The following is an 11,755-nucleotide window of genomic DNA, read 5'->3' as shown; positions in this document are numbered from 1 at the left end:
ATATAATATAATATATATATATATATATATATTTATTTATTAACTGAGTTTAATAAACATTTGTTTGATAATTGTAAAGATTTTGAGATTCCAGATGGCAATTGAGACACACACACAAAAAGATGTTCGCAAGATGGTTTGGAATCTTTGGCTCTTCACATAGACCTGTCATGGTGCAGAGCATACCATTTTCTCATAGAATGTAACTTTCTTTACACAAAAGAAAATGTGTGTGTTCTCTGCTGTAGGAATGATCCCTTGGAGTTTTATGTTTTTTAAAATAATAAATAAACTATAATAGTTTGACTTATAATTACTTTTATATTATTATTTTGTATACAATATATATATATATATATATATATATATATATACATTTTTTACACTGGTATTCTATAACTGTTTTAAAAAGACATCAAGAGTTCAGGTAGACTTTAAAGCAATTTACTACCATGCAGGGACTTATTTTAATGCCTCTTGCCCAACAACATACATACCTAAATGGGGACCTACCCAGTATAGCCAAACATTGGGAGCCAGTTAAAAAAAGGCGTTCAGTGGGAATACATAATGGGCTTAGTGTTCTCCTAAGTGTCTCCAAATCTCAAAAGTTCATTATTATTTCACAACTTGTATTACAACTTTCCTCTAGAGTAATTTGTACTACCGAGGTCTGTAGTATTGTGTAAGTGTATATGTCATGCATGAGACTTTAAATGCCATCACAGCTTTGTGGTTGAAAGTGCTAAAAAAAGTAGCAGTTGTTCTTCCATAAGCAAAAATCAACTTCAGGCAAGATTTGAAAATTTCAGATCTTATAGACAATGATTTCTCACATTTAGACATGGGCCTCCCTTTGTTTCTTGACTACAAAGCGACCTTCCTAAAAGAAATAGAAAGAAAAAGAAAGAAAAAAGATAGTAGGTTTGCCATATAGATCATTCCATTCTCCCTATTTACTAACTATATCTAGAAACATCTAGAACTGCTGATATATAGCTAGACACTGTCTAATATTATAAAGCCATTGGTTCCAAACTGATTATAACTGTTTCAGGTGTGTTGGCCATCATCAGTGGAAGAGCATGGCTTCCATTGGGTATGGGTTCTGGGCCCTTTCGAACTTTAGTGTTCCATTGTGGTAATGCACACACACACATTATTTAATAACTCATGTTATTGGTTACAAACTGAATACAACAGTTTCAGGTGTGTTGGCCTTCATAAGTGGAAAACCATGGCTTCTATTGGGTATAGGCTAAAAGGGCCTTTCAAACCTCTGGGTTCCATTGTGTTAATGCACACACACAGCATTCATTATCCAATGTTACATTTAGGTAGCCCATTCATTCATGAAGATGAAAAAAACATGTGACTTGTTTTGTGTATTCTATTTTGCTGTACAATGTGTTGGGGTGCCAGTTAGACAAAATTGACCTAATGGGACTAAGATGACTAAACATGATAACATAAGCTTTATCTACATTTCAAGACTTAGGTTAGTTTTTGAGGGGTAGTACATTGAATGGACTATTTTATTTTTCTGATATTTGTGGAATAGGTAATGTTAATCTTCAGAAAATCAAGTTCTTGATATTAGTATTCCCGTTATTATCGATGTGGTTTTTTCTTTTGGGAACTGTGGTCATGGCTCATTAGGGAAAATCAGACATTGTTTCCCGTCACAGGATTCTAGGGCTTTAGGAGGTCATGTGATTATATTTGTGCAGGGTACACACTACGCTAAGCATATGGTAGAGAACTTAAAAACACACTCAGGGTTTATGGGCTGGTGAGAAATGTCACCTTCTCCAGAAGCTCTGAATTTAGCTTGTGGGAGCTTAAACATAAGAAGTGCATAGCTAGCCGTGGTATTCATTTGAGGCTGTGGTTTACAGTCAGAATGAACACAAAGCTGTGTAATATTTCCAAAAATACTTGGAGATTTTTTTAGACATTATACGGGAACTTTAAGGCATATTTCAGTAAATGTAGTAAAATTTAAAGTTTAAAAACAATTTAAATTTTATATGTGTTATGCTGTGGTGAGGTAGACTTTTTTTGCCTACAGATGGGCTTTAGTCTCACCTGAAGAGCCGGCTAATTGGGGGAGATGTTACTGTGTTTAGGGTCCCTTATGGTTACTTGTGAAAGCAACTAGGTGCCGATAATCATTTGTACTCAGACATGTTAGGAAAAAATGGACAGCTTCACCTATAGTTTTCAATACAATTTACAGTATTTTTTTGTTGATATAGACCAGTTAAGAAACAAATTGTTTATTATCAAATTCAATTTTACTGTGTTTGAAGTTTCAATACGCTTTCTTATTAGTTTTGCAAGTTAGGCCTCCTGGACTCGAATAGTGATACTTTCTTTGTTTTTCCTTCACAGCAGTTCAACGTGGACGAATGTCTCACCCACAGACCAGCCCAGGCCAGTATGCGCTGAACAACGTTGACCCATACAACGGTCACTCGTATTTAACAGGATTTATTTCCTTGCTCCTTCGGGCAGAGCCATACCCAACGTCCCGCTATGGAGCCCAGTGCCTGCAGCCTAACAATATCATGGGCATTGAGAACATCTGTGAGTTGGCGGCCCGCTTACTCTTCAGTGCCATTGAGTGGGCCAAGAACATACCTTTCTTTCCTGACTTCCAGCTGTCCGACCAGGTCTCCCTTCTTCGTATGACATGGAGCGAGCTCTTTGTCCTCAACGCTGCCCAGTGTTCAATGCCTCTTCATGTAGCGCCTTTGCTGGCTGCAGCTGGGCTCCATGCATCGCCCATGTCTGCTGATAGAGTGGTGGCTTTCATGGACCATATTCGGGTCTTTCAGGAACAGGTAGAAAAGCTGAAGGCTCTTCACGTTGACTCTGCTGAGTACTCCTGCTTGAAAGCTGTGGCGTTATTTACACCTGGTAAGTAACCACATTTATAAGTGGCAATTTCTGCTACACAGTCAGAAACAGTCCTATTTTTTTCAATTTCAAGATACTTTTCAATCTCCGATGCTAATTTGTGGTCACCAACAATTTTTTTAATTATTCAAGAGCAGGTCCCCGCACTCACAATCTGCACAAGAGCTAATTATTTCCCAACATGATTAGCATGGTAATAAATTCAAAATCACGATTGCATAAAATCAAAAATTAGTTGATGCTTAATGTCTGTGGTTAAACCATAAAAATTCATAATGTTACGCCACTAATCGAATAAATGTGTCTGATACAAACAATGATTTTAATAGGACTTCCATAATAGATCAAGCAAATTCAGTTACATATGACCACTACTAGTCCCAAATGTCCGATGAAAAGGCCAGTATCTTTAATAAATCAATGAATTATTTCAATAAAGTCGATTTATCCAAAGGTGGTGGTAATTCTGCAAGTTCCAGAACATAGCACATATTTCCATATAGCAAAAATAGGCTTCCCACTGCCCAGACTATCTATTTCTGATAGTCTCCAAGGGCTGGCTACAAATTGGGAAGGTGATTGTTTAGGAATGTGTGTGATTCCTCTAAATCATGTCACCTGACTCTCACTACCTCCCAGCCTAGAAATGTTGTAACTGCCAAAGTTCACAAGAACAGGAGTAAGGGAGGAGGAGTATGTGGCAGTGGAGGTTGAAAGCACTTAGGTGCAGGGATAGTCAAGACGTGGCTATCTGCTGTACCTAGGGAAGCCAGGTTACAAGGGTAGAATGTAAAGGGTGACCATTAGCAAGCAGAAGGAAGGACTTTAAAGGAGAAAAAAGCTGTTTCTAGGAGAGAACACGAGTGGCCAATTGGATGGAACCTGATGAAGGTTTTGGAAAATGACCCATAATTTGAGGTAGAGGTGGCGCATACAATACAGAAAGACAGTGTACACCATGAGGATCCATGGTTGATCTCATCGGCTGGACAGTTGATTGACAGAGGAGACTGCAAATATGTTGGTGCCTTAGCAGCTTTACTTCATTTGAGACCTTGACAGCTTTTCAGTGTATCCTTGTAGAGTAGCAGAGGATGCACACATAGAGTACACCTAAAGCTTTATTTACAATTTCTGCCCCCCAAGGCCAACTGTCTTATGCCAACCTGTTTTAACTACCTGGCTTTTTTGTGAGCCCAGTTTTTTCAACCATTTTTTAAAGCCCAGCTCCAGCCCATTACTATTTGCTTTGGGAAGAATTGGAACCACTGTCAGGTTTTTATTGTGGTCTCTTACAGACATACAGACTAAAACACATTTTTAAAAATGTGGGGAGGACTGGAAATTCAGACAGTGTTTGCATGGCTAGTACAACATAAAACCTAAAGAATAAGAAAAAGATGTTTTGGGGGCACGGATGTCCCCTTTATCAAGTTGGCAATGCTTATGGCTGTCTCTGCCTTCTTGTCTTGGAGACATCCTCCATTTCTCTATGACAGTCAATTGAACAGGCCAAGTGAAAGTAAATTTTTCTAAAAAGGTTACAGACCAAGCTAAAACCCTGGCAGATTGATAACCAGAATGTGCTGGATACTTCTACCATGACCACCAAGTTGATACCAAGTCCAGCATTCTTCTGCCTTTAGGGTAGGGGCAGATGGTTTGCCTTATTTAGGCTGCAAATTGTCCCCTTCTCCTTTTGCTAGAGTTACCCCAAGTGCCCATATGTATTAACACAAAGAATAATGTACACCTTAACCTCCCTATCACTCTAATTCCGTCCAAATTTCCATGCAAAAAGTACAATTTTTTGCATGGAAATTTATTTTTCCTTGTAGGCTATAATTCTTAGGCATAACTCACCGATATTTAATACATTTAACAAATTTAATAATAAACTTTAAAGAACAAAACACAAAAATCTGTTAGAAAAAAAAAAAAATTTAAACAAGTAATATATCTGTATAGTAGCATATATAATATAATTATATATATAATATGTATATTTTATTGTATTGGACTCAATACAACTATTTTGTATAGAATCCAATACAAAATAATTTGAATTTCCTGCCGATCCTCCTGCCCGCAGCGATGCATGCACCGACGTCACCGAGAAACCCCGGAGAACGTCTCTCCTCGCCGGCTGAAAATCAAGGAGGAAGGACCTGCGGGGACCAGCAGGACTACGGGGGACGACAATGGAGCAGGGTAAGTGGGTTTTTTTTAGTTAAAAGCTACCCCGAGTGTGGCTTTTTGCCTGGAAAATCCACCCCGAGTCACACTCGGGAATACCGCTAGGGGGGAGTTAAATAAACACATATCTTTGTTGCCTTCTCTTTAACTAAAACATAAAAGAAAAGGTCATTTTTCATTTTCTTGTGTTCCAAAAACTCATAAATGCTCCGTGGTTGTTGTTCACTGAAAACATTTGCCCTTTCAGCAATGCTAGTAAATAGATCCTCTTCGGGTCCTGGAAACGTATCTTTATATGTCTGGGTCACTTTGCCCTTCTGCCTTATGGGAAATAACAAAGCCACTTGGTGACAACTGCAGTCACTCCGGTGGCACGCAAAGCGTTTCACCTGTTCTGACCTTCCCAACCCCAGTACAAATATTGTCGACCGCGTTTATCAGCCGCAGTAAATTACCTTACAATTTGACCGCTGTAGATAAAAAAAGAATACGTACAAGCATAAAGGTATCATGTTATCACAGTAAACAAAGGCCCAGTGTGGATAATCTGAGGCCTTTACCTCCGAATGTCAATGGAGGCCTTGTGCTATGTTTTGAAGCGTGTCACTGTGGAGAGTAACCCTCCTGTGTCAGGTTTAAGACACTGGTGTCAATAGCTGAGATGTGGCGGTAACAATCTGCGGGGATGATTTATGGCATGCAAGAGGCCGCTGGCAGAGAGGGGTGCCTGGCAGGTCAGCTATATAATGTCAGGCAGCCATACAGAGGCCCTCTGGTGACATTTCCAGTTGACCTTCAGGGCTCGCAGCTGAGTCGCTCAGTTTTGATGGGTGTCTCCGTTAATTCAGTCGTGCCCACCTGCTCCCCTTATACACAAGTGCTGAACGTTGGCATTCCAGTCAGGCCTCCGGCATCTGCGTTGACTATTCTCCAGGCCAAGCTTGGAAAAAACGTTATTTACAGAGCCATTTTCTTTTCAACACATGTAAACCTGTCATCTAGACATGTCCTTCATAGTGTGATTTCTCTTTTATAGTTTTAATTGTTATTTTAAATTAATTAATTTATTAGTTTAAATTGTTATTTATTTTTATGTTTAATATTTTTTGGGACAATAAGATGACTAATATGCTCACTACTTTCTCTCCAGACACATGTAATGGAGAATTTTTTTTATATGATGGGTTAGGGAGAATTTTTTTATCTATATTTTTAATTTAATTGTGTAGCATGTTTTATGTTAAGTATATATAAAATTGTAAGCCATTTTTTTAGCTGAAGCGAGGTTTTATTTGCTACAGGGAATTTTCGCTTCCTCCCACTTTCTGTTTTAGAGAAACCTATATGATAATAAATGAAGTCCAATTAAATATTTTTAAAATTTAATAATTTTGACAATAATTAAATTAGATCATTTAATATTCTTCCTGCAAAATATTTTTTAACAATATTGCACTAATTACCTAATTATAATATTTCAATGTAAAAATTAAACCTGAATTTTCTTGGTAGCAGTATACATCAATTTTCTTTTTTTTTCTTAATTCAGAAAGTCTTTACTGCCCTTCAGCATAAAAAAAATGGCATTCTTATGTACACAATATTTATTATGTCATTTTTGGCTCGTACATTTAGGCATCACACATTTAACCAATCTTACCATAATACGGTAGTCCCTTCCCATACTGTTGTCTTCAATGAATACACCCTGATTTTTTGTGCAGCCATTGGAAAGTAATCTGCTATATCTGTAGGCTGACCTAAAACATAAAATTTCATATAAAGTAGGATGCCTCTAGGGTGCTCCTTTTACAAACATAATATTTTTAACCTTGCTATGTAATTAATAGTGTTTAAAATGTTTCTTATAGTATAGTGTCTAAAACTCTACTCATTTCATACTTTTGTCTCTATGACCTATTAAATATATCCCAAAATTTGATTGGGCATCGGGCACTGTTGTTTAGCTTGGTGTGTTAATCAGTATTATAAAGTGCTTTTCCAGCTCTGTTGTTTTTTAATCCTTATTCCATTTATTGAATTGGGGGCAATGCTACCAAATCAGCCTAGGACTCTAACCTTATATTCGTCAACATTAAATTGGATCTGTCATTTCACTGCCCATTTGGTCATGTTGTTCATTCTGTAACATCATATTATCTCGCTGAGGTTTCATAATTCGACATGGCTTTTTTTTTTTTTATCAACAACAATTACGGCATTCATTTCTATCCCAATCACTTAAAAAAAATTAAAAGAGACAGGCCCATTATTGATCCTTTGACTCCTGTCTTTAACCATTTTTTACTTAAATATAAATACAGTAAACCTTTTCATTTTTGCTCTTTAGATTATTTTATATACCTGCAAGATGTCGGTTATAGCCCTAAATGTTGCAAGTGTGTGGGGATATATTTATCTATAACTTTGGATCAAGTTATGAATACCATTTGTTTTTCCATAATCCATATATTCTATAGCAAGAGTATTTATATTGTCTGCCTTCACATGATTGAAAGCAAATTGTTAATTATAATATCATTTAATATCTAATTTTCTCATATTATCCCTACATAATATATGTTGTAGGAAAATTAGGCCTACTATAGAAGCCTAAAATCCCAGTATATTGCACCAGCAGACATTTGCAATGCTTTAAACTTTTAAATAAGATCAATAACCAATTAATTAAATAAATTATTTTTTTCTGGGTGCTTTCACACTTCTTGAACTGAAATAAAAATATTAACAGAGGAAAACTAGCTACATCTGTCCACACTGTTTTCTTTCAATAGACAAACCCTATGTAAAAAGAAATAAATTAGACCTAAAGACCACTAAAAACCTCAACTTTTTCCTTTTTGTTTTTCTGTATTTACATTTTCTGATTTATCTTTTACAGGATCTGTATTTATTATTTGTTTATATTATTAATATTATATTTAAAAAAAAAAATAGAATATATATATATTTATATATATACTTAGTGTAGCTATTGAGATTTACCCTAATGTTACTAGTATTTTTTTCCAGCTATAGTTACTAGATGTCATTTGAAAAGGAGGTGAGGAGAAATCTTTTTGTAGACACCTGTTCTTAGACAACTTTTTAGGATGGCGTTTACCCTTGTAACGGGGTTGATTTGAATCTTGACTATGCAAGGGAATTTTTATTCAGCTAAGTGAATGTAGTGAAACTTTACAAGGAATACCCATAAATTGTATTTGCTTGTGATTGAATGGTTGAAGATGAAAAAGTTAATAAGCTAAGTAAAATTCTCTTGCTGAGAAAACATTATCCAAAATCATGTTTTGATTTAGATACACTTTAATTTTTTTGTTGACCTTGCTATTCTTGCCCCCTCTTTGTGGACTGATACCTCAATTCCTCAGTAAACCCTAGTTCACGGCCATTGAGATCCACTAATGCTTTGCTAGAGTACCTAATTAATAAAACTTTAGAACAACTGTTACTGTACTCATTTACTTGCAAACAATTATGTCCATGTGATCTTACTGAAGGGTGTTGAAGAACAAGGTCTAAAGTGTGAGGTGAGACTCGATCTAAGAATCTTTGCTCAGTCAACACCAACTTCGTGGAAAGTCTGATTAGCCGTCTGTCAACATCACCCTCCACTCGTGCGCTGTCTTAAGACGTGCAATAAGGGCAGGAGTCAATTAATAAACATATATGACGCAGGCCCTCCACCTGCTCTTGTTAATAATTATGTTACCAGACCATACACCAGAGATAGCAATGAGGGTGTAATGCATTCCTTCCCTCTAAAGGGCTTAAGGTATAATCTTTGTACCAAGGACAGCCGGCCTTGTGTAGACCGTGTGAACTAAGCCAGTGTTGACTTGTAACATACCAAGCAGGACAATGACTTCAGAGTTCAGTAGTTACACTTAAGTAAAATGGGAGGTAACTTAGCACCTCTAGGTTAGGCTTTGATTCAACTCTCTGTTAATCATTGATCCTGAAAGCAGAAAATGATATTTATGTTGGTCTTACACAGACCTAATGGTGAAGGGACTCCATGGACATCATGCACAAGAGACATGGTGGTGGATTTAGGGGTCGCAAGCAAGCAAGGGGTCTAAATATTAACTTCTGTTGGTTTTGTATTTAACAATACCGTCAGTAAGGATTAGAATCTGTAATATTTTATTTACTTGTACAGTGAATAAAGGTGCTCTGAGCTACCTTATGGTTTGTAATTAGAAACACGTGAAGATCAATAGGCAGCTTCCTAAATTCCAGGCTCCTTTTGAGGTGGTCCATGTAGCTCTGATCCTAAACCCAGTCCATATTTTAAATCTTTGTTATTCCTGCCTAATAAAGGGGGTTCCCTATGGCCCCTAATGAATGTTAGTATATAATAAGGAACACAAATAAACTATATTCTGGATTGATACTGATAGAACAGAGCATTTTGTTTTATCTCATCTTATTGTTTTATTCCCTTTCAAACTTGTACTATTTGAACTTGAAAGAATGTCAGAAGTTCACTTTAATTTACTAAAAGATAGATATTTCTTGTCTAATGTATGTGAATATTTATTTTAAGTAATCTGTATCCAAAAAATTAACAGTTTAATACCTCCTAAAAGTAGTTATGTGTCTCTAGTGGCCAATTACCTTAAATTGTTACATTGGTTGAAAAAAGCACTTTCTGTAGAATTGAAAAAAAAAGAAGAAATTAAATCATACATTAGTATATAATCTATATCTAACTTATGCTTTCTTGTCTTCTAGATGCAGTAGGACTGTCTGATATTGGTCACGTTGAAAGCATTCAGGAAAAATCCCAATGTGCCCTAGAAGAATATGTCCGAAACCAGTACCCCAACCAACCAACCCGCTTTGGCCGTCTTCTGCTCCGCCTTCCTTCATTGCGAATCGTCTCAGCACCGGTCATAGAGCAGCTTTTCTTTGTACGTCTTGTAGGAAAGACCCCAATTGAGACTTTGATCCGGGACATGCTCCTTTCAGGGTCCAGTTTTAACTGGCCGTACATGCCTATGCAGTAAAAAGGGTCTTCTCAACTATTCAGATTTGGTAAAAATGTTTGTTCACTCTGAAAACTTTCCATGGCAGTCAAGAATAGCAGTTACACGTTAAAGCAGAACTGAAGGCCAAGTGACACGCTGAGTGTTATCTTTTTAACCAATGGGAACATTCAGCTTCATGAACATTTCATTTTTCATGGGTTATGGCTTTTTTATGAAACTGCATTTTCATACCTGCTGTGAAGGTTGAGGGTCCAGTTGTTTTCTTTGCTTTCATCTTCAGAAAGCAAAATAGGTGAAGACCATCAAAGTGTCAAATCAAGTCTGAATGGACGTGGTCTTCTGCTAATGTTTTCAATGCACCTCTGGTTTTCAGAAAGGTTTTATGGTGGTATATACTTACATAATCTTGCCTCGATCCAGCAAGCGTTCCAATGAGAGTACATGCACTTTTCTACGGGAGTTTGCAGGACTTTTCAATACATGTATGTAGGAGGATAAGAAGCAAAATGATTCTCCTGTAAACCTTAACAAAAGGAGAGCCTAAAAAGACTTCAATTATTTGTAATGAATTGAGACTTGTGAATTGGCTATTTCATGTAAAAGACACTGGCTAGCACTGCAATTTATGACATAAAGCACTGAATCAGCCTTGGCCACTTAATCCCCCGTCGGGGTATTTGACAAAAGACTATTTATAAAAAAGCAGAGAATGGGCATTTGAGATAAACCAACTGCCTGCTTTTTTCATGAAATGACGTGTATATTTCACCATGCCCGTCCTACTGTTTTTCTTTGCTTTGTCCCTATATAAATATGTTTGTAAGATATTTTTTGGTGTGTGAATTGTGGATTTTTTTTGGCATCCTGGCAGCAAAATATTGTTTATTTTGCTGGTTGATCTGGCTAATTATTAAACACACTATCAGTTATTAATTTTAGAGTATTTGACTCAGTTTATGCTATTTATATTCGAGGATGGTAAATGTTTGCATGCTATACATGCTTTGTTTTTAATTCAAAACTTTTCATGGAAATGGTACCCATGGAGTCAAAAAAAGTGTCAATTCCAATGGTGGTAATATTAGTTCTCTGAGACTTTTCTTTATTGAAGACTTTACCTGTACAATGAACTGTGGTTGGGGTACAGATTATTTTAAAGTCAAAGGCAGATGTACTATTTTTACAAACTTTGCAGTTTTACAGACTCCACCAAAACCTTGAGGCCCTTCTCTATGCTCTCTGCTATCACATAGAACAGGTCATTGTTCACTTTTAGTGCAAGTAAGAAGCAGCAAACATTTTTCATGGTCCCCTATCCATGCCCCTGATTTGTAATACCCCAGTGATGTCCAGTATTGTTCATTACCACCACTCTTTTCTAAACTAGAGTGGCATACACAAGGTTTCCATTTTCCTTTTTTCTACACGAAGGGTGTATTGGCTGTCTGACTTAATAGACCTCCCCATCTATACAAAGTAAATATTACTTTGAACTAGGCAGCTGAATGGAACCCAATTTTTGTTTTGGCACCTGGGACTTGGTGACTATGTTAATGTTGGTAGAGAGCTCACAAAAGTGTTCTTGGCCAGCACAAGTATTATAATGGACCTCCTTATTTAGT

At 36.7% G+C, this 11,755-nt stretch overlaps 1 protein-coding gene across 2 annotated transcripts in view; it reads left to right on the top strand.

Annotated features, from left to right (window-relative positions):
* LOC140342033 (nuclear receptor subfamily 2 group F member 5-like) overlaps window positions 1-11,066 on the top strand; it is a 27,101-nt gene extending 16,035 nt beyond the window's left edge. The window contains exons 3-4 of one of the 2 annotated variants that reach the window (XM_072428031.1): window positions 2,398-2,922; window positions 9,877-11,066. In XM_072428031.1, coding sequence (XP_072284132.1) covers window positions 2,398-2,922; window positions 9,877-10,151 — 800 coding nt within the window. In that variant the 3' untranslated portion in view covers window positions 10,152-11,066. Of the gene's footprint in view, window positions 1-2,394; window positions 2,923-9,876 lie in introns of both variants that reach the window. The other variant, XM_072428030.1, reaches the window with a different exon arrangement.
* The last annotated feature ends 689 nt before the right edge of the window (window positions 11,067-11,755 follow it).

The sequence above is a fragment of the Pyxicephalus adspersus genome, chromosome 12, assembly GCF_032062135.1.
Source record: "Pyxicephalus adspersus chromosome 12, UCB_Pads_2.0, whole genome shotgun sequence".
In the NCBI taxonomy this organism is placed as follows: Eukaryota; Metazoa; Chordata; class Amphibia; order Anura; family Pyxicephalidae; genus Pyxicephalus; species Pyxicephalus adspersus.
The sequence above is the reverse complement of the archived record's forward strand: the minus strand, read 5'-3'. Positions and strand labels throughout refer to the sequence as shown.